We start from the raw sequence: 24769 nt of genomic DNA, 5'->3' as shown, positions 1-24769 counted from the left end.
GTGGAGTATAAACCACCAACATGGAGTATAAACCACCAACATGGAGTATAAACCACCAACATGGAGGTATACATCACCAACATGGGATGTATACATCACCAACATGGAGTATAAACCACCAACATGGGAGGTATACATCACCAACATGGACTATAAACCATCAACATGGAGTATAAATCACCAACATGGGATGTATACATCACCAACATGGAGTATAAACCATCAACATGGAGTATAAATCACCAACATGGAGTATAAACCACCAACATGGGAGGTATACATCACCAACATGGACTATAAACCATCAACATGGAGTATAAATCACCAACATGGAGTATAAATCACCAACATGGGAGGTATACATCACCAACATGGGATGTATACATCACCAACATGGACTATAAACCATCAACATGGAGTATAAATCACCAACATGGAGTATAAACCACCAACATGGAGTATAAATCACCAACATGGAGTATAAATCACCAACATGGAGTATAAACCACCAACATGGAGTATAAACCACCAACATGGAGTATAAACCACCAACATGGAGTATAAACCACCAACATGGAGTATAAACCACCAACATGGAGTATAAACCACCCACATGGAGTATAAACCAACAACATGGAGTATAAACCACCAACATGGAGTATAAACCACCAACATGGAGTATAAACCACCAACATGGAGTATAAACCACCAACATGGAGTATAAACCACCCACATGGAGTATAAATCACCAACGTGGAGTATAAATCACCAACATGGAGTATAAATCACCAACATGGAGTATAAACCACCAACATGGAGTATAAATCACCAACATGGAGGTATACATCACCAACATGGGATGTATACATCACCAACATGGAGTATAAACCACCAACATGGGAGGTATACATCACCAACATGGACTATAAACCATCAACATGGAGTATAAATCACCAACATGGGATGTATACATCACCAACATGGGATGTATACATCACCAACATGGAGTATAAATCACCAACATGGGATGTATACATCACCAACATGGAGTATAAACCATCAACATGGAGTATAAATCACCAACATGGAGTATAAACCACCAACATGGGAGGTATACATCACCAACATGGACTATAAACCATCAACATGGAGTATAAATCACCAACATGGAGTATAAATCACCAACATGGGAGGTATACATCACCAACATGGGATGTATACATCACCAACATGGAGTATAAACCATCAACATGGAGTATAAATCACCAACATGGAGTATAAACCACCAACATGGGAGGTATACATCACCAACATGGACTATAAACCATCAACATGGAGTATAAATCACCAACATGGAGTATAAATCACCAACATGGGAGGTATACATCACCAACATGGGATGTATACATCACCAACATGGACTATAAACCATCAACATGGAGTATAAATCACCAACATGGAGTATAAACCACCAACATGGAGTATAAATCACCAACATGGAGTATAAATCACCAACATGGAGTATAAACCACCAACATGGAGGTATACATCACCAACATGGGATGTATACATCACCAACATGGAGTATAAACCACCAACATGGGAGGTATACATCACCAACATGGACTATAAACCATCAACATGGAGTATAAATCACCAACATGGAGTATAAATCACCAACATGGGATGTATACATCACCAACATGGAGTATAAACCATCAACATGGGATGTATACATCACCAACATGGAGTATAAATCACCAACATGGGATGTATACATCACCAACATGGACTATAAACCATCAACATGGAGTATAAATCACCAACATGGAGTATAAACCACCAACATGGAGTATAAATCACCAACATGGAGTATAAATCACCAACATGGAGTATAAACCACCAACATGGAGTATAAACCACCAACATGGAGTATAAACCACCAACATGGAGTATAAACCACCAACATGGAGTATAAACCACCAACATGGAGTATAAATCACCAACATTCAGTATAAACCACCAACATGGGAGGTATACATCACCAACATGGAGTATAAACCACCAACATGGAGTATAAACCACCAACATGGAGTATAAACCACCAACATGGAGTATAAACCACCAACATGGAGTATAAATCACCAACATGGGATGTATACATCACCAACATGGAGTATAAACCACCAACATGGAGTATAAACCACCAACATGGAGTATAAACCACCAACATGGAGTATAAACCACCAACATGGAGTATAAATCACCAACATGGAGGTATACATCACCAACATGGAGGTATACATCACCAACATGGAGAAAGGTGATACCACCATGATTGGTAAGACACACAGGTCTTGAATTTGTGTTCTGGGCGTGTTCTTGTGTGCCAAGTGTTCTGCATTTGAGTAGTTTTTAAAGTGAGGTGTGACTTCATGTCGCTGTTGAGTGTAAGGGATGACTTACTGGTGGTGGCAGACTGAGGTTGGCACCATACCAGTGGTAAAGTGTAAGGGTGTGATCAGAGTGACTTACTGGTCGTGGCAGACTGAGGTTGGCACCATACCAGTGGTAAAGTGTAAGGGTGTGATCAGAGTGACTTACTGGTGGTGGCAGACTGAGGTTGGCACCATACCAGTGGTAAAGTGTAAGGGTGTGATCAGAGTGACTTACTGGTGGTGGCAGACTGAGGTTGGCACCATACCAGTGGTAAAGTGTAAGGGTGTGATCAGAGTGACTTACTGGTCGTGGCAGACTGAGGTTGGCACCATACCAGTGGTAAAGTGTAAGGGTGTGATCAGAGTGACTTACTGGTGGTGGCAGACTGAGGTTGGCACCATACCAGTGGTAAAGTGTAAGGGTGTGATCAGAGTGACTTACTGGTGGTGGCAGACTGAGGTTGGCACCATACCAGTGGTAAAGTGTAAGGGTGTGATCAGAGTGACTTACTGGTGGTGGCAGACTGAGGTTGGCACCATACCAGTGGTAAAGTGTAAGGGTGTGATCAGAGTGACTTACTGGTGGTGGCAGACTGAGGTTGGCACCATACCAGTGGTAAAGTGTAAGGGTGTGATCAGAGTGACTTACTGGTGGTGGCAGACTGAGGTTGGCACCATACCAGTGGTAAAGTGTAAGGGTGTGATCAGAGTGACTTACTGGTGGTGGCAGACTGAGGTTGGCACCATACCAGTGGTAAAGTGTAAGGGTGTGATCAGAGTGACTTACTGGTGGTGGCAGACTGAGGTTGGCACCATACCAGTGGTAAAGTGTAAGGGTGTGATCAGAGTGACTTACTGGTGGTGGCAGACTGAGGTTGGCACCATACCAGTGGTAAAGTGTAAGGGTGTGATCAGAGTGACTTACTGGTGGTGGCAGACTGAGGTTGGCACCATACCAGTGGTAAAGTGTAAGGGTGTGATCAGAGTGACTTACTGGTGGTGGCAGACTGAGGTTGGCACCATACCAGTGGTAAAGTGTAAGGGTGTGATCAGAGTGACTTACTGGTGGTGGCAGACTGAGGTTGGCACCATACCAGTGGTAAAGTGTAAGGGTGTGATCAGAGTGACTTACTGGTGGTGGCAGACTGAGGTTGGCACCATACCAGTGGTAAAGTGTAAGGGTGTGATCAGAGTGACTTACTGGTGGTGGCAGACTGAGGTTGGCACCATACCAGTGGTAAAGTGTAAGGGTGTGATCAGAGTGACTTACTGGTGGTGGCAGACTGAGGTTGGCACCATACCAGTGGTAAAGTGTAAGGGTGTGATCAGAGTGACTTACTGGTGGTGGCAGACTGAGGTTGGCACCATACCAGTGGTAAAGTGTAAGGGTGTGATCAGAGTGACTTACTGGTGGTGGCAGACTGAGGTTGGCACCATACCAGTGGTAAAGTGTAAGGGTGTGATCAGAGTGACTTACTGGTGGTGGCAGACTGAGGTTGGCACCATACCAGTGGTAAAGTGTAAGGGTGTGATCAGAGTGACTTACTGGTCGTGGCAGACTGAGGTTGGCACCATACCAGTGGTAAAGTGCCCGCCACACGGGTTCTGGCACCATGGTGAAGTCTTCATCCTTCTTCAAGCAGCGCTTCAGCCGCCCGCCCTCCAAGGTCAACGTTGGCGCCTGCAAGGTCACTTCATACTTTTACACACTACTTCCTGTTAGGGGTGGGGCTTGACACAGCTCATTTGCATGCATAATGATCAAATAATGAGATGGGATTTCAGCATCATCAACACGGAGTAAAGTCCTCAACTCCTATTGGCTGCCAGAGTCAGGTGATGAAGGAGCAGCCCTCAGGCTTTCTAGCGATGGTCCACAGTCAACATGTTTGAGAAGATAAATGCTGGAAATGATTACACTTTTGACACACGTTTCTTGGACTATTTTATATTTCTACCAGCACTTTTTGTCTCCCAAATGAAGCATTTCCATGCATGAAAATGGCTAACTCTAGAAAAGTCAGACTACTATCGAGCACTAAAGGAGATTGAAGCAATCCGAGCGCAGTGTCCAGTCTTATGTCCAGATGGCGCTCATGATCATCCTGTTCTGTCTCCCTGTAATGTTTGTCTGAGCTTGAATGGGATTGTGCTGAAAATTTTAATTTCTTCTCGGGGATTAATAAAGTATGTCTGATTCTGATTCTGATGATGCATTTAGAAGCTTGTAAAGAGTTTTGATGTGGAAAACAAACTGTTTAGAAAGAATGATTCTTACTTTGAAGGAATCTTTTCATCAGAGAGATGAAGGAGGGACAAGTGTACTTCATAAGAGTACTGTACTGTACTGTACTGTACTGTGTGTGTTTTCATCAGAGAGATGAAGGAGGGACAAGTGTTCTTCATAAGAGTACTGTACTGTACTGTGTGTGTTTTCATCAGAGAGATGAAGGAGGGAGAAGTGTACTTCATAAGAGCACTGTACTGTACTGTACTGTGTGTGTTTTCATCAGAGAGATGAAGGAGGGACAAGTGTACTTCATAAGAGTACTGTACTGTACTGTACTGTACTGTGTGTGTTTTCATCAGAGAGATGAAGGAGGGCCAAGTGTACTGCAGTACTGCTAAGAGTACTGTACTGTATTGTGTGGGTTTGATTCTCTTTTCCTCTCCTGGGGCCAGCGTTTGTCCGAGAGCCGTTTCTTCTACCTCACTCACTTGCATTCGCTCTTTTCCTGATTTATTTGGAGGATTATTTTGCTGGCCCACAAGAATGCCTCGCCATGGCAACTGGGATGAAAAGACGCGGTTTTGACTCCTGGATTATTTTCAGATTGCATTTCATCAGCACGCTGGCCTGATCCACATGTGAAGTGGACCAGTGGACTGATTCAGTATTGTTGTTGTTGAGGTCCAGATCAAGTGCCACATCTTCCTAAAGATGCAGGATGAAGCTCTGCCCTGACATGTAGCATCTTGTTAGCATCTTGTTAGCATGTTGTTAGCATCTTGTTAGCATCTTGTTAGCATCTTGTTAGCATCTTGTTAGCATGTTGTTAGCATCTTGTTAGCATGTTGTTAGCATCTTGTTAGCATCTTGTTAGCATCTTGTTAGCATCTTGTTAGCATGTTGTTAGCATCTTGTTAGCATGTTGTTAGCATGTTGTTAGCATCGGTGTGTTTCCCAGCTGGGCCCTCAGTGCTGACCTCTCCAAAGAGCATCATTGATGTCCCCACATGACCATTGCTGGAGAAACACTATACACAAACACGTTTACTGAGTATTGAAACACATCAACAGTGTACAAAAGAGGTTATTTCCTGGAACATTTAAAAATCAATAAACCCGCATCAGCAATTAAAAGATATCTTATGTGGTACTGTGAAAATTTAAATTGTAAAAAACATGTTAAACGTGAAAAAATTGAGAAATAATATATTTGAAGCCACAATTAGTAGAAGGCTTTGGACGGCCTAAAAGCCAGTGGTCGCGCTCCTAGGTGCTTGATTGGTGAGGAAGTGGCGAGCATTTCCCCATTTCATGGCCGACATGCTCTCACATGATGTACTTTCTCTTTATATATCCTTCTTGCAAATATATATCTGCCACCTTATCAACCTTTTCTTCTCCTCCTTTGTGGATCAAAAAGTGACGCTGCAACACTTCCTGCTTCAGTAAGTTGCAACCTGTGATTGGATAAGTGAGTATCCAATCACAGTCTCCTTAACATCAGGCTACCCAGATAGGCTACTGTCAACAATTTGTGATCTGATTGGCTATGGCAACTGTCTATCAACTGTATGTGTTCTCAAATGAATGGGCTAACAGTCTGCTGATGTCAAAGCAGTGAGTATCCAATGTCAGGTTGAAGGTGAGACCAGCTAGGAGGCCTTACTGACAACAACTGCTGATCTATGGCAATGATCTATCAACTGTATGTGGTTGCACACAAATTGTAGATTCTGAAGGCATGGCAACATAAGCTAAATGAATTCTGATTGGATACAAACTCTAAGCTGATGAAGAGAATATGAATACTTGTAGAAATTTAGGGAAAGTCAATTAAAAAAGACTTTAATTATGATGATGATGTTAGGCCAGCAGAGAAGGCCCTGGTTAGCATGTTGCTAATTCTTCCACCATGACTACATTGAAGAAGAGTGTAGTAATAGCACGTACCTTAGCAGGCTCACTTGCAACCAGACCTTGGTTGTCAATGGCTGCTGGTCTTTGTGCCGCCTGCTGGGACATGTGAGCGTTGGCTGAGGGGAAGAAGGTGGTCTTTTAGTGAGACTTACCAAGGTGTGGCCGACCATCGTCGCTACATTGATAGACCGCAGACTAAGCAAGATGTCAACAGCAGTCCAGAGAGTAAGACTGACCAATGTGTGTGGCCTCTGACCAACCAAGGTCTGCAGCAGAGGTCAGGATGGATCCTTGCTCCACGCCGAGGCTCTTTGGCTCCTGGGGAGGAAGTAGAGCCAGTTAGGCCTGGATTGCAGGAAGACTTGTCAAACACGACTAGGAAGTAGTGGAGCAGTCGTAGTATTTGAAGAAGACTCGACTATCTCACACTTCCACACTCCTTGTGGTCAGGTGTGTTTGTTTGTGTGACCGTGGTTCTATTTCACTCCCTCCAGGAACTCACCAAGTCCCAATCCCAGAAATTCCAGCAAATTCAACTTCTTGGCCAATCAGCGTCTTTCTCACTCTGAACGCTCCAACCAAAACTTGTGTTAGTTTCTTGTGTCGACCAAGCAGGAACAACCAGGTGGAACAATATTAACCACACCTACTTCCTGTTCCTGCCTCCAGCGCTAAGCCTTCTGGGTAAGGAAGTATATAAGCACTTACTTCCAAGTTGACAGGTATTTAAATATTGATGTAACATAGGACAACTAAGAAGAGATGTTGACAGTCTCTCATGTACCAACAAGAAGATGGCTCTCAACACTTGACAAATGTTGTTGGAACTTCAAGGAATGTTTCAGACTTTCCAAGTGTAAAACACACGTGTGGACTCGAATTAATATTAAGTATGACTATTAGTACTAATAATACACGGAAAAAGTATTGCAGTGTGCTATAAAACAAATAAAACAGCAATACACTATTCTGTGCCTTGGTTAACGTTAATGTTGACTGCACTTTTTTTTGGAATGTTGCCTAAAACTAACAATCATTATGAGAGACATGAACATAAACATCTTTTTGTTGTTTTATGTCACAATATGAAGGTCCTGAGTTCAATCCTGGACTAGGGACCTTTCTGTGTGGACTCTGCATGTTCTATCTGTGACTGTCTGGGTTCTACTCAGGCTTCCTCTCACCTCCAAAGACATGCACCTGGGGATAGGCCCCTCCCACCTCCAAAGACATGCACCTGGGGATAGGCCCCTCCCACCTCCCACCTCCAAAGACATGCACCTGGGGATAGGACCCTCCCACCTCCAAAGACATGCACCTGGGGATAGGCCCCTCCCACCTCCAAAGACATGCACCTGGGGATAGGCCCCTCCCACCTCCAAAGACATGCACCTGGGGATAGGCCCCTCCCACCTCCAAAGACATGCACCTGGGGATAGGCCCCTCCCACCTCCAAAGACATGTGATCCTACTTCTGTCAACAAACATGTGTTCCTACTTCTGTCAACAAACGTGTTCCTACTTCTGTCAACAAACATGTGTTCCTACTTCTGTCAACAAACATGTGTTCCTACTTCTGTCAACAAACATGTGTTCCTACTTCTGTCAACAAACATGTGTTCCTACTTCTGTCAACAAACATGTGTTCCTACTTCTGTCAACAAACATGTGATCCTACTTCTGTCAACAAACATGTGTTCCTACTTCTGTCAACAAACATGTGTTCCTACTTCTGTCAACAAACATGTGTTCCTACTTTTGTCAACAAACATGTGTTCCTACTTCTGTCAACAAACATGTGTTCCTACTTCTGTCAACAAACATGTGTTCCTACTTCTGTCAACAAACATGTGTTCCTACTTTTGTCAACAAACATGTGTTCCTACTTCTGTCAACAAACATGTGTTCCTACTTCTGTCAACAAACATGTGTTCCTACTTCTGTCAACAAACATGTGTTCCTACTTCTGTCAACAAACATGTGTTCCTACTTCTGTCAACAAACATGTGTTCCTACTTCTGTCAACAAACATGTGTTCCTACTTCTGTCAACAAACATGTGTTCCTACTTCTGTCAACAAATATGTGTTCCTACTTCTGTCAACAAACATGTGTTCCTACTTCTGTCAACAAACATGTGTTCCTACTTCTGTCAACAAACATGTGTTCCTACTTCTGTCAACAAACATGTGTTCCTACTTCTGTCAACAAACATGTGTTCCTACTTCTGTCAACAAACATGTGTTCCTACTTCTGTCAACAAACATGTGTTCCTACTTCTGTCAACAAACATGTGATCCTACTTCTGTCAACAAACATGTGTTCCTACTTCTGTCAACAAACATGTGTTCCTACTTCTGTCAACAAATATGTGTTCCTACTTCTGTCAACAAACATGTGTTCCTACTTCTGTCAACAAACATGTGTTCCTACTTCTGTATTTGATTGGAGCAGGTGCACATATGCAAATGAGACGTACATAACGAGTGTCGTGCACATATGCAAATGAGAAGTACATAACGAGTGTAGTGCACATATGCAAATGAGACGCACATCATGAGTGTAGTGCACATATGCAAATGAGACGCACATAATGAGTGTAGAGCACATATGCAAATGAGACGCACATCATGAGTGTAGTGCACATATGCAAATGAGACGCACATAATGAATGTAGAGCACATATGCAAATGAGACGCACATCATGAGTGTAGTGCACCTATGCAAATGAGACGCACATAATGAGTGTAGAGCACATATGCAAATGAGACGCACATAATGAGTGTAGAGCACATATGCAAATGAGACGTACATAATGAGTGTAGTGCACATATGCAAATGAGACGCACATAATGAATGTAGAGCACATATGCAAATGAGACGCACATCATGAGTGTAGTGCACCTATGCAAATGAGACGCACATAATGAGTGTAGAGCACATATGCAAATGAGACGCACATAATGAGTGTAGAGCACATATGCAAATGAGACGCACATCATGAGTGTAGTGCACCTATGCAAATGAGACGCACATAATGAGTGTAGTGCACATATGCAAATGAGACGTACATAATGAGTGTAGTGCACGTATGAAAATGAGACGCACATAATGAGTGTAGTGCACATATGCAAATGAGATAATGAGTGTAGTGCACATATGCAAATGAGACGCACATAATGAGTGTAGTGCACATATGCAAATGAGACGTACATAATGAGTGTAGTGCACATATGCAAATGAGACGCACATAATGAGTGTAGTGCACATATGAAAATGAGACGCACATAATGAGTGTAGTGCACATATGCAAATGAGACGTACATAATGAGTGTAGTGCACGTATGAAAATGAGACGCACATAATGAGTGTAGTGCACATATGCAAATGAGATAATGAGTGTAGTGCACATATGCAAATGAGACGCACATAATGAGTGTAGTGCACATATGCAAATGAGACGTACATAATGAGTGTAGTGCACATATGCAAATGAGACGCACATAATGAGTGTAGTGCACGTATGAAAATGAGACGCACATAATGAGTGTAGTGCACATATGCAAATGAGATAATGAGTGTAGTGCACATATGCAAATGAGACGCACATAATGAGTGTAGTGCACATATGCAAATGAGACGTACATAATGAGTGTAGTGCACATATGCAAATGAGACGCACATAATGAGTGTAGTGCACATATGCAAATGAGACGCACATAATGAGTGTAGTGCACATATGCAAATGAGACGTACATAATGAGTGTAGTGCACATATGAAAATGAGACGCACATAATGAGTGTAGTGCACATATGCAAATGAGACGTACATAATGAGTGTAGTGCACATATGCAAATGAGACGCACATAATGAGTGTAGTGCACATATGCAAATGAGACGTACATAATGAGTGTAGTGCACATATGCAAATGAGACGTACATAATGAGTGTAGTGCACGTATGAAAATGAGACGCACATAATGAGTGTAGTGCACATATGCAAATGAGATAATGAGTGTAGTGCACATATGCAAATGAGACGCACATAATGAGTGTAGTGCACATATGCAAATGAGACGTACATAATGAGTGTAGTGCACATATGCAAATGAGACGCACATAATGAGTGTAGTGCACATATGAAAATGAGACGCACATAATGAGTGTAGTGCACATATGCAAATGAGACGTACATAATGAGTGTAGTGCACGTATGAAAATGAGACGCACATAATGAGTGTAGTGCACATATGCAAATGAGATAATGAGTGTAGTGCACATATGCAAATGAGACGCACATAATGAGTGTAGTGCACATATGCAAATGAGACGTACATAATGAGTGTAGTGCACATATGCAAATGAGACGCACATAATGAGTGTAGTGCACGTATGAAAATGAGACGCACATAATGAGTGTAGTGCACATATGCAAATGAGATAATGAGTGTAGTGCACATATGCAAATGAGACGCACATAATGAGTGTAGTGCACATATGCAAATGAGACGTACATAATGAGTGTAGTGCACATATGCAAATGAGACGCACATAATGAGTGTAGTGCACATATGCAAATGAGACGCACATAATGAGTGTAGTGCACATATGCAAATGAGACGTACATAATGAGTGTAGTGCACATATGCAAATGAGACGTACATAATGAGTGTAGTGCACATATGCAAATGAGACGCACATAATGAGTGTAGTGCACATATGCAAATGAGACGCACATAATGAGTGTAGTGCACATATGCAAATGAGACGTACATAATGAGTGTAGTGCACATATGAAAATGAGACGCACATAATGAGTGTAGTGCACATATGCAAATGAGACGTACATAATGAGTGTAGTGCACATATGCAAATGAGACGCACATAATGAGTGTAGTGCACATATGCAAATGAGACGTACATAATGAGTGTAGTGCACATATGCAAATGAGACGCACATCATGAGTGTAGAGCACATATGCAAATGAGACGTACATAATGAGTGTAGTGCACATATGCAAATGAGACGCACATCATGAGTGTAGTGCACATATGCAAATGAGACGCACATCATGAGTGTAGAGCACATATGCAAATGAGACGCACATAATGAGTGTAGTGCACATATGCAAATGAGACGTACATAATGAGTGTAGTGCACATATGCAAATGAGACGTGCATAATGAGTGTAGTGCACATATGAAAATGAGACGTACATAATGAGTGTAGTGCACATATGCAAATGAGACGCACATAATGAGTGTAGAGCACATATGCAAATGAGACGCACATAATGAGTGTAGTGCACATATGCAAATGAGACGTACATAATGAGTGTAGTGCACATATGCAAATGAGACGCGCATAATGAGTGTAGAGCACATATGCAAATGAGACGTACATAATGAGTGTAGAGCACATATGCAAATGAGACGTACATAATGAGTGTAGTGCACATATGCAAATGAGACGTACATAATGAGTGTACTGCACATATGCAAATGAGACGTACATAATGAGTGTAGTGCACATATGCAAATGAGACGTACATAATGAGTGTAGTGCACATATGCAAATGAGACGCACATAATGAGTGTAGTGCACATATGCAAATGAGACGCACATAATGAGTGTAGAGCACATATGCAAATGAGACGTACATAATGAGTGTAGTGCACATATGCAAATGAGACGTACATAATGAGTGTAGTGCACATATGCAAATGAGACGTACATAATGAGTGTAGTCCTTCCACTGCTGCCACCAGAGAGAGGACATGATGAACCAGGTGTGTTGGTGCTGCAGTCCTTGTCTCTTCTCTCTCTCCAGCCAACCCCTGATGACGTGGGTCAAAGTTCAACAGACAATACTTTCATTGGTACATTTGAGTACTAGGATGACAGGGGATGCAAAACAATAACATGCTCACTACTGCCTAGTTTCTCTTCTTATATTCTTATTTTTACTGTCATATTTATATTCTTATTGTTGCTTTTTATTTGTATTCTTATTGTAATATGTTTTTATTTTATTTCCATTTACACCCCCATTATTTACTTTTTAAATTTGATCTCAATTCTGTACACTGCTGCTGGAATTTAAATTTTCCTGATGGAACTCTCCTGAAAGAATCAATAAAAGAATCAATAAAGTACTATCTATCTATCTATCTATCTATCCATCCATCCACCTATCTATCTATCCATACATCTATCTATCTACCGTATTTTTGGGACTATAAGTCGCAGTTTTTTTCAAAGTTTGGCCGGGGGTGCGACTTATACTCAGGAGCGACTTATGTGTGAAATTATTAACACATTACCGTAAAATATCAAATAATATTATTTAGCTCATTCACGTAAGAGACTAGACGTATAAGATTTCATCGAATTTAGCGATTAGGAGCGACAGATTGTTTGGTAAAAGTATAGCATGTTCTATATGTTATACAAACCCCGTTTCCATATGAGTTGGGAAATGGTGTTAGATGTAAATATAAACAGAATACAATGATTTGCAAATCCTTTTCAAGCCATATTCAGTTGAATATGCTACAAAGACAACATATTTCATGTTCAAACTCATAAACGTTATTTTTATTTTGCAAATGATAATTAACTTAGAATTTCATGACTGCAACACATGCCAAAGTAGTTGGGAAAGGGCATGTTCACCACTGTGTTACATCACCTTTTCTTTTATCAACACTCAATAAACGTTTGGGAACTGAGGAAACTAATTGTTGAAGCTTTGAAAGTGGAATTCTTTCCCATTCTTGTTTTATGTAGAGCTTCAGTCCTTCAACAGTCCGGGGTCTCCGCTGTCCTATTTTACACTTCACACATTTTCCATGGGAGACAGGTCTGGACTGCAGGCGGGCCAGGAAAGTACCCACACTCTTTTTTTAAGAAGCCACGCTGTTGTAACACGTGCTGAATATGGCTTGATATTATCTTGCTGAAATAAGCAGGGGCGTCCATGAAAAAGGTGGCAGCATATGTTGTTCCAAAACCTGTATGTACCTTTCAGCATTAAAGGCCTACTGAAATGAGATTTTCTTATTTAAACGGGGATAGCAGCTCCATTCTGTGTCATACTTGATCATTTCGCAATATTGCCATATTTTTTCCGAAAGGATTTTAGTAGAGAACATCAATGATAAAGTTTGCAACTTTTGGTGGCTAACAGAAAAGCCCTGGCTGTACGGAAGTAGCAGACGATGACATCACAAGTGTGATGGCTCCTCACATATTCACATTGTTTTTAATGGGAGCCTCCAACAAAAACAGCTATTCGGACCGAGAAAACGACAATTTCCCCATTAATTTGAGCAAGAATGAAAGATTCGTGTTTGAGGATATTGATAGCGGTGGACTAGAAAAAAATAAAATAAAATACAGTTAAAAAAATTAAAAACGCGATTGCATTGGGACGGATTCAGATGTTTTTAGACACATTTACTAGGATAATTCTGGGAAATCCCTTATCTTTCTATTGTGTTGTTAGTGTTTTAGTGAGTTTAATAGTACCTGATAGTCGGAGGGGTGTGTCCACAGCTGGGTGTCTTGACGCCAGTGTCTCAGGGAAGTCGACGGCAGCTTTATGGGCGGCACAAGCTCCGCTGATATCCGGTAAGAGGCGACTTTTTACCACAATTTTCTCACCGAAACCTGCTGGCTGACATTCGGTTGGGATCCATGTTCGCTTGACCGCTCTGATCCATAGTAAAGTTTCACCTCCGGGAATTTTAAACAAGGAATCACCGTTTGTTTGTGTGGCTAAAGGCTAAAGCTTCCCAACTCCATCTTTCTACTTTGACTTCTCCAATATCAATTGAACAAATTGCAAAGGATTCAGCAACACAGACGTCCAAAATACTGTGTAATTATGCCGTTAAAGCAGACCACTTTTAGCTGTGTGTGTGTGCAGCGCTCATATTCATAACAGCCCGTGATGTCACGCGTACACGTCATCATTACACGACGTTTTCAAGAAGAAACTCCTGGGAAATTTAAAATTGCAATTTAGTAAACTAAAGCGGGCGTATTGTCATGTGTTGCAATGTTAATATTTCATCATTGATATATAAACTATCAGACTGCGTGGTGGCTAGTAGTGGCTTTCAGTAGGACTTTAATGGTGCCTTCACAGATGTGTAAGTTACCCATGCCTTGGCCACTAATGCACCCCCATACCATCACAGATGTGTAAGTTACCCATGCCTTGGGCACTAATACACCCCCATACCATCACACATGCTGGCTTTTACACTTTGCGTGGATAACAGTCTGGATGGTTCACTTCCCCTTCGGTCCGGATGACACAATGTCAAATATTTCCGAAAACAATTTGAAATGTGGACTCGTCAGACCACAGAACACTTTTCCACTTTGCATCAGTCCATCTTAGACGATCTCGGGCCCAGAGAAGCCGGCGGCGTTTCTGGATGTTGTTGATAAATGGTTTTGGCTTTGCATAGTAGAGCTTTAACTTGCACTTACAGATGTAGCGACCAACTGTATTTAGTGACAGTGGTTTTCTGAAGTCTTCTGAGCCCATGTGGTGATATCCTTTAGAGATTGATGTGGTTTTTTGATACAGTGCCGTCTGAGGGATGGAAGGTCACGGTCATTCAATGTTGGTTTCCGGCCATGCCGCTTACGTGGAGTGATTTCTCCAGATTCTCTGAACCTTTTGATGATATTATGGAGCGTAGATGTTGAAATCCCTCAATTTCTTGCAATGTCACTTTGAGAAAGGTTGTTCTTAAACTGTTTGACTATTTGCTCACACAGTTGTGGACAAAGGGGTGTACCTCGCCCCATCCTTTCTTGTGAAAGACTGGGAAGCTGTTTTTATAGCCAATCATGGCACCCACCTGTACCCAATTAGCCTGCACACCTGTGGGATGTTCCAAATAAGTGTTTGATGAGCATTCCTCAACTTTATCAGTATTTATTGCCACCTTTCCCAACTTCTTTGTCACATGTTGCTGGCATCAAATTCTAAAGTTAATGATTATTTGCAAAAACTAAAGTTTATGAGTTTGAAGATGAAATATGTTGTCTTTGTAGCATATTCAACTGAATATGGCTTGAAAAGGATTTGCAAATCATTGTATTCTGTTTATATTTACATCTAACACCATTTCCCAACTCCTGTGGAAACGGGGTTTGAAGTTATTTGAATGACTCTTACAATAATATGTTAGCTTAACATAGCAGTTGCTTATTTATGCCTCATATAACCTCCACTTATTCAGCCTGTTGTTCACTATCCACTATATCCATATCGCCCAGCCCTAATTATGATGTAAAGGTTATTCTGATTATGATGTAAAGATGATTCTGATGGATATACCTGATGATTAGTCCCTCCTCTTCAGGAGACGCAGGTCTGAGTCCCAACACGATGTGGCAAACCTTTAGCAAGATTAAAAAATAAAGTCGACTTATATTAATAATTCAAGAATATTTGACACTGAATTCAACTTGTCTGACAGGTGTGCATCCTCACTGTTATGCTGGAGGAGCAATTACTGTTGTCTTAACTGCGCGTGCGCTAACATCATTATGCAGCAATGATGATATCATTATGCAGGAATGATGACATCAATATGCAGCAATGATGATATCATTATGCAGGAATGATGATATCATTATGCAGCAATGATGATATCATTATGCAGGAATGATGACATCAATATGCAGCAATGATGATATCATTATGCAGGAATAATGAAATCAATATGCATCAATGATGCAATCAATATTTATCAATGATTAACTCAAGATGCATCAATGATGAAATCAATATGCAGGAATGATGTAATCAATATTTATCAATGATTAACTCAAGATGCATCAATGATGATATCATTATGCAGCAATGATGATATCATTATGCAGGAATGATGATATCATTATGCAGCAATGATGATATCATTATGCAGGAATGATGACATCAATATGCAGCAATGATGATATCATTATGCAGGAATAATGAAATCAATATGCGTCAATGATTAAATCATTATGCAGGGATGATGAAATCAATATGCATCAATGATGTAATCAATATTTATCAATGATTAACTCAAGATGCATCAATGATGAAATCAATATGCAGGAATGATGTAATCAATATTTATCAATGATTAACTCAAGATGCATCAATGATGAAATCAATATGCAGGAATGATCAAATCAATATTTATCAATGATTAAATTAATATGCATCAATGATGAAATCAATATGCAGGAATGATCAAATCAATATTTATCAATAATAAAATTAATATGCAACAATGATGAAATCAACATTTATCAATGATGAAATCAATATGCAGGAATGATGTAATCAATATTTATCAATGATTAACTCAAGATGCATCAATGATGAAATCAATATGCAGGAATGATGTAATCAATATTTATCAATGATTAACTCAAGATGCATCAATGATGAAATCAATAAGCAGGAATGATCAAATCAATATTTATCAATGATTAAATTAATATGCAACAATGATGAAATCAACATTTATCAACGATGAAATCAATATTTCTCAATAATAAAATCAATATGCAGGAATGTGCTGACCTGGAAGAGAAGATTTAAGAACTCAGAAGCCAGAAGATTGTTCACACTCCAGATTTGATATTCTTCTAAGGTCAGGCAGCCCAGCTGGGAGAGTAGGAAGGAAATATGAATCTATACATCAATGTATTTATATATGAAGATATTCCTATATTTATGCATGAATATACTTATACACAAATATTTCATATATGTATACATAAATATATGCAAAGAATTATGCATGAATTTTTTTTTATATATTATACATGAATATATTCATATGTTTATACATGAATATATTTATACATGAATATATTCCTATATTTATGCATGAATATACTTATACACAAATATTTCATATATGTATACATAAATATATGCAAAGAATTATGCAGGAATATATTCATACATGAATATATTCATATGTTTATACATGAATATATTCCTATATTTATGCATGAATATACTTATACACAAATATTTCATATATTTATACATAAATATATGCAAAGAATTATGCAGGAATATATTCATACATGAATATATTCATATGTTTATACATGAATATGTTTATACATGAATATATTTCTCCATGCATATTACAATATTACACACAGATCTTACTTTGTTTGTGTCGTGCACGTTGAAGATGTTGTTCACAATATCTGATGCACAACTGTGGAGCTCCTGCAACAATACAATAAACCATAACTTCTTCTAATAATCATAACTTCTTCTAATCATACATTATTCTAATAACCAAAAATTCTTCTAATATTCATAACGTCTAATAATAATCCTAACTTATTCTAGTAATCCTAACTTTGAATAATGATAAGTTCTACTAATAATCACAACTTCATAGAGTAACTGAGTGCTGGTGTAACTAAAGTAAAGAGTGACTGCCAACGTGCACATAACAACAATGTTGTTGTTGTTGTTGTTTACATTCATAAAGAGTGACTGCCAACGTGCACATAACAACAATGTTGTTGTTGTTGTTGTTTACATTCATAAAGAGTGACTGCCAACGTGCACATAACAACAATGTTGTTGTTGTTGTTGTTTACATTCATAAAGAGTGACTGCCAACGTGCACATAACAACAATGTTGTTGTTGTTGTTGTTTACATTCATAAAGAGTGACTGCCAACGTGCACATAACAACAATGTTGTTGTTGTTGTTGTTGTTTACATTCATAAAGAGTGACTGCCAACGTGCACATAACAACAATGTTGTTGTTGTTGTTTACATTCATAAAGAGTGACTGCCAACGTGCACATAACAACAATGTTGTTGTTGTTGTTGTTTACATTCATAAAGAGTGACTGCCAACGTGCACATAACAACAATGTTGTTGTTGTTGTTGTTGTTTACATTCATAAAGAGTGACTGCCAACGTGCACATAACAACAATGTTGTTGTTGTTGTTGTTGTTTACATTCATAAAGAGTGACTGCCAACGTGCACATAACAACAATGTTGTTGTTGTTGTTGTTGTTTACATTCATAAAGAGTGACTGCCAACGTGCACATAACAACAATGTTGTTGTTGTTGTTTACATTCATAAAGAGTGACTGCCAACGTGCACATAACAACAATGTTGTTGTTGTTGTTGTTGTTTACATTCATAAAGAGTGACTGCCAACGTGCACATAACAACAATGTTGTTGTTGTTGTTGTTTACATTCATAAAGAGTGACTGCCAACGTGCACATAACAACAATGTTGTTGTTGTTGTTGTTTACATTCATAAAGAGTGACTGCCAACGTGCACATAACAACAATGTTGTTGTTGTTGTTTACATTCATAAAGAGTGACTGCCAACGTGCACATAACAACAATGTAGTTGTTGTTGTTGTTGTTTACATTCATAAAGAGTGACTGCCAACGTGCACATAACAACAATGTTGTTGTTGTTGTTGTTTACATTCATAAAGAGTGACTGCCAACGTGCACATAACAACAATGTTGTTGTTGTTGTTGTTTACATTCATAAAGAGTGACTGCCAACGTGCACATAACAACAATGTTGTTGTTGTTGTTTACATTCATAAAGAGTGACTGCCAACGTGCACATAACAACAATGTTGTTGTTGTTGTTTACATTCATAAAGAGTGACTGCCAACGTGCACATAACAACAATGTTGTTGTTGTTTACATTCATAAAGAGTGACTGCCAACGTGCACATAACAACAATGTTGTTGTTGTTGTTGTTGTTTACATTCATAAAGAGTGACTGCCAACAAGCACATAACAACAATGTTGTTGTTGTTGTTGTTTACATTCATAAAGAGTGACTGCCAACAAGCACATAACAACAATGTTGTTGTTGTTGTTGTTTACATTCATAAAGAGGGACTGCCAACGTGCACATAACAACAATGTTGTTGTTGTTGTTGTTTACATTCATAAAGAGGGACTGCCAACGTGCACATAACAACAATGTTGTTGTTGTTGTTGTTTACATTCATAAAGAGTGACTGCCAACGTGCACATAACAACAATGTTGTTGTTGTTGTTTACATTCATAAAGAGTGACTGCCAACGTGCACATAACAACAATGTTGTTGTTGTTGTTGTTTACATTCATAAAGAGTGACTGCCAACAAGCACATAACAACAATGTTGTTGTTGTTGTTGTTTACATTCATAAAGAGTGACTGCCAACGTGCACATAACAACAATGTTGTTGTTGTTGTTGTTTACATTCATAAAGAGTGACTGCCAACAAGCACATAACAACAATGTTGTTGTTGTTGTTGTTTACATTCATAAAGAGTGACTGCCAACGTGCACATAACAACAATGTTGTTGTTGTTTTTGTTGTTTACATTCATAAAGAGGGAGGACCCCTTTAAGTGACGTCAGGTAATTTACCCAAAGGTGGGGGTTTGTTGTGAGCGCCATTTTGAGTGGCCTGATGGATGGAAGGAGTCTTTCTTCTTCTTCTCTTGTCTTGCACAACACTAGTCACATTTACTACTAGTCATCTATGATGTCTTCTACCTGCATCTAGTCCTGGATCACTTCCAACTGCATCTAGTCCTGGATCACTTCCCAAAGTCTTTCATCCTCATCTTCCCTCCCATGCAGGATTCTCACAAGAATCATGGTTGATACTCCAAAGAGTGTCGTCTTACAGGGAGCGTGTCGGTGCGATTGTCCTTCCACACCTCCAGCAGGGCCGCCACCATCTGATGGACTTCTTCTCGGGACAGGACTCCATCCTGGTCCACATCAAAGACTTTGAAGCAGACTGAGAACAAGACAAACAGTATTTGGGACTTTAGCACACAGGACTAGAACATGGGCCCCAGGGGCCACATCATTTCAAAATATGTGTCAATAAAGTACATGGTTTCTTACTAGGGTCTGATCTACTCAAGGTTTGTGTGTACTAAAACACTGATCTACTAAACTTGTGAGCAGAGGATTGTGTCTGTTTAGTGATCAGAATAAGGCGTCTCTCTCTTTAAGAATATGCCAAATATATGCTGGTCATCAAAACACCCACAATGTGGGAGGAGCTAATGCAAATATCATTATTTAGTACACGCAGTGTGATTTATCTACACTCATCAGCACTATTTAGTGCTTTATTTAGTACACGCAGTGTGATTTATCTACACTCATCAGCACTATTTAGTGCTTCATTTAGTACACGCAGTGTGATTTCCACTTACACTTCTGGCGCTCAGCAACAGGACCCCTGCAGCAGGCTGACAGGCCACAGGAGATCTCCTTGAAGTCGATGTGGTTGTCTCGGTTCTCATCGAAGGCGTGGAACAAACCTGAAAGAGATGATCACATGACAACTGCACTGTGGAGTGTAGATCATGTGACCACTGCACTGTGGAGTGTAGATCACGTGACCACTGCACTGTGGAGTGTAGATCATGTGACCACTGCACTGTGGAGTGTAGATCATGTGACCACTGCACCGTGGAGTGTAGATCACGTGACCACTGCACTGTGAAGTGTAGATCACGTGACCACTGCACTGTGGAGTGTAGATCACGTGACCACTGCACTGTGGAGTGTAGATCACGTGACCACTGCACTGTGGAGTGTAGATCATGTGACCACTGCACTGTGGAGTGTAGATCACGTGACCACTGCACTGTGGAGTGTAGATCATGTGACCACTGCACTGTGGAGTGTAGATCACGTGACCACTGCACTGTGGAGTGTAGATCATGTGACCACTGCACTGTGGAGTGTAGATCACGTGACCACTGCACTGTGGAGTGTAGATCACGTGGCCACTGCACCGTGGAGTGTAGATCACGTGACCACTGCACTGTGGAGTGTAGATCACGTGACCACTGCACTGTGGAGTGTAGATCACGTGACCACTGCACTGTGGAGTGTAGATCACGTGACCACTGCACTGTGGAGTGTAGATCATGTGACCACTGCACTGTGGAGTGTAGATCACGTGACCACTGCACTGTGGAGTGTAGATCATGTGACCACTGCACTGTGGAGTGTAGATCACGTGACCACTGCACTGTGGAGTGTAGATCATGTGACCACTGCACTGTGGAGTGTAGATCATGTGACCACTGCACTGTGGAGTGTAGATCACGTGACCACTGCACTGTGGAGTGTAGATCATGTGACCACTGCACTGTGGAGTGTAGATCACGTGACCACTGCACTGTGGAGTGTAGATCACGTGGCCACTGCACCGTGGAGTGTAGATCACGTGACCACTGCACTGTGGAGTGTAGATCACGTGACCACTGCACCGTGGAGTGTAGATCACGTGGCCACTGCACTGTGGAGTGTAGATCACGTGACCACTGCACTGTGGAGTGTAGATCACGTGACCACTGCACTGTGGAGTGTAGATCACGTGACCACTGCACTGTGGAGTGTAGATCACGTGACCACTGCACTGTGGAGTGTAGATCACGTGGCCACTGCACTGTGGAGTGTAGATCACGTGACCACTGCACTGTGGAGTGTAGATCATGTGACCACTGCACTGTGGAGTGTAGATCACGTGACCACTGCACTGTGGAGTGTAGATCACGTGACCACTGCACTGTGGAGTGTAGATCACGTGGCCACTGCACTGTGGAGTGTAGATCACGTGACCACTGCACTGTGGAGTGTAGATCATGTGACCACTGCACTGTGGAGTGTAGATCACGTGACCACTGCACTGTGGAGTGTAGATCACGTGACCACTGCACTGTGGAGTGTAGATCACGTGACCACTGCACCGTGGAGTGTAGATCACGTGACCACTGCACTGTGGAGTGTAGATCACGTGACCACTGCACTGTGGAGTGTAGATCATGTGACCACTGCACTGTGGAGTGTAGATCACGTGACCACTGCACTGTGGAGTGTAGATCATGTGACCACTGCACTGTGGAGTGTAGATCACGTGACCACTGCACTGTGGAGTGTAGATCATGTGATCACTGCACTGTGGAGTGTAGATCACGTGGCCACTGCACCGTGGAGTGTAGATCACGTGACCACTGCACTGTGGAGTGTAGATCACGTGACCACTGCACTGTGGAGTGTAGATCACGTGACCACTGCACTGTGGAGTGTAGATCATGTGACCACTGCACTGTGGAGTGTAGATCATGTGATCACTGCACTGTGGAGTGTAGATCACGTGACCACTGCACTGTGGAGTGTAGATCACGTGACCACTGCACTGTGGAGTGTAGATCACGTGACCACTGCACTGTGGAGTGTAGATCACGTGACCACTGCACTGTGGAGTGTAGATCACGTGACCACTGCACTGTGGAGTGTAGATCACGTGACCACTGCACTGTGGAGTGTAGATCATGTGACCACTGCACTGTGGAGTGTAGATCATGTGACCACTGCACTGTGGAGTGTAGATCACGTGACCACTGGGGTGGACACTCACCTTCACATATGGAGGTGTGCAGAGGAGGAGACACCAGAGGGATGAAGGTCTCCACGTCGAAGCGTCCTGTTCTCGATTGAGCTTTCAGCAGCCAGTATCGTTTCTCCAAGTCGATGATATCACTTTCCTCCACTAAGAAGAAACAATCAGTATCGGTGCAAGTCTCCCATAGTGACAGTAGTAACATCTTAATTGGCACACAAGTATGAAGTCAAGGAATGGTAGAGTCAATATAATCAGTCAAGGTGCAACATGTACACACCTGAAGGTGCAACTCTCCACAATGACAACACAAACAGCATCATCCACAACACACACCCACTCACTCAACTCATTCTGGTGACACCTCACTCTGCTCTACCAGGTGTCTGCTTTACAAGAGGGCCACCAGGTGTCTGTTCTACCAGGTGTCCGCTCTACCAGGTGTCTGCTCTACCAGGTGTCTGCTTTACAAGAGGGCCACCAGGTGTCTGTTCTACCAGGTGTCCGCTCTACCAGGTGTCTGCTCTACCAGGTGTCTGCTTTACAAGAGGGCCACCAGGTGTCTGTTCTACCAGGTGTCCGCTCTACCAGGTGTCTGCTCTACCAGGTGTCTGCTTTACAAGAGGGCCAACAGGTGTTTGTTCTACCAGGTGTCCGCTCTACCAGGTGTCTGCTCTACCAGGTGTCTGCTTTACAAGAGGGCCACCAGGTGTTTGTTCTACCAGGTGTCCGCTATACCAGGTGTCTGCTCTACAAGGGGGCCACCAGGCGTCTGCTCTACCAGGTGTCTACCAGGTGTCTGCTCTACCAGGTGTCTACCAGGCGTCTGCTCTAACAGGTTTCTACCAGGTGTCTGCTCAACCAGGTGTCTACCAGGTGTCTGCTCTACCAGGTGTCTACCAGGTGTCTGCTCTACAAGGGGGCCACCAGGCGTCTGCCCTACCAGGTTTCTACCAGGTGTCTGCTCTACCAGGTGTCTGCTCAACCAGGTGTCTACCAGGCATCTGCTCTACAAGGGGGCCACCAGGCGTCTGCCCTACCAGATGTTTGCTCTACCAGGTGTCTGCTCTACCAGGTGTCTGCTCTACCAGGTGTCTACCAGGCGTCTGCTCTACAAGGGGGCCACCAGGCGTCTGCCCTACCAGGTGTCTACCAGGTGTTTGCTCCACTCAGATGATAGAGGTATCAGCAAGGAAACACACACTTCACTGACCAGCTGTGAGTCAATCTCAAAGAGGAACTCTCTCACACACACACACACACACACACACACACACACACACACACACACACACACACACACACACACACACACACACACACACACACACACACACACACACACACACACACACACACACACACACACACACACACAGAAGGGCTGACGTCCAAATGTGAGTTTGTCTCCCATTACCCCCAGAGGACACAAGTGGAATTACAGACAGCATGTCCCAACAGTGGAAGACCATCATCAGTAATCATGAAGACCATCATCAGTAATCATGAAGACCATCATCAGTAATCATGAAGACCATCATCAGTAATCATGAAGACCATCATCAGTAATCATGAAGACCATCATCAGTAATCATGAAGACCATCATCAGTAATCATGAAGACCATCATCAGTAATCATGAAGACCATCATCAGTAATCATGAAGACCATCATCAGTAATCATGAAGACCATCATCAGTAATCATGAAG

General features: G+C 41.6%; 1 protein-coding gene across 6 annotated transcripts in view; it reads right to left on the bottom strand.

Moving 5' to 3' along the window:
• usp32 (ubiquitin specific peptidase 32) overlaps nt 1-24769 on the bottom strand; it is a 113081-nt gene that overhangs the window by 68760 nt on the left and 19552 nt on the right. For 5 of the 6 annotated variants that reach the window (XM_061919335.1, XM_061919333.1, XM_061919332.1 and 2 more), the window contains 10 exons: nt 23079-23210; nt 20860-20967; nt 20317-20432; nt 17793-17855; nt 17190-17273; nt 15948-16009; nt 12321-12423; nt 6822-6903; nt 6619-6701; nt 3985-4119 (listed from right to left, as the gene is read on the bottom strand). In XM_061919335.1, the coding sequence (XP_061775319.1) occupies nt 3985-4119; nt 6619-6701; nt 6822-6903; nt 12321-12423; nt 15948-16009; nt 17190-17273; nt 17793-17855; nt 20317-20432; nt 20860-20967; nt 23079-23210 (968 nt within the window). Of the gene's footprint in view, nt 1-3984; nt 4120-6618; nt 6702-6821; nt 6904-12320; nt 12424-15947; nt 16010-17189; nt 17274-17792; nt 17856-20182; nt 20291-20316; nt 20433-20859; nt 20968-23078; nt 23211-24769 lie in introns of those variants that run through there. The other variant, XM_061919337.1, reaches the window with a different exon arrangement.

The sequence above is a fragment of the Nerophis ophidion genome, linkage group LG13, assembly GCF_033978795.1.
Source record: "Nerophis ophidion isolate RoL-2023_Sa linkage group LG13, RoL_Noph_v1.0, whole genome shotgun sequence".
In the NCBI taxonomy this organism is placed as follows: Eukaryota; Metazoa; Chordata; class Actinopteri; order Syngnathiformes; family Syngnathidae; genus Nerophis; species Nerophis ophidion.
This window is presented reverse-complemented; position numbering and strand designations above follow the sequence as displayed.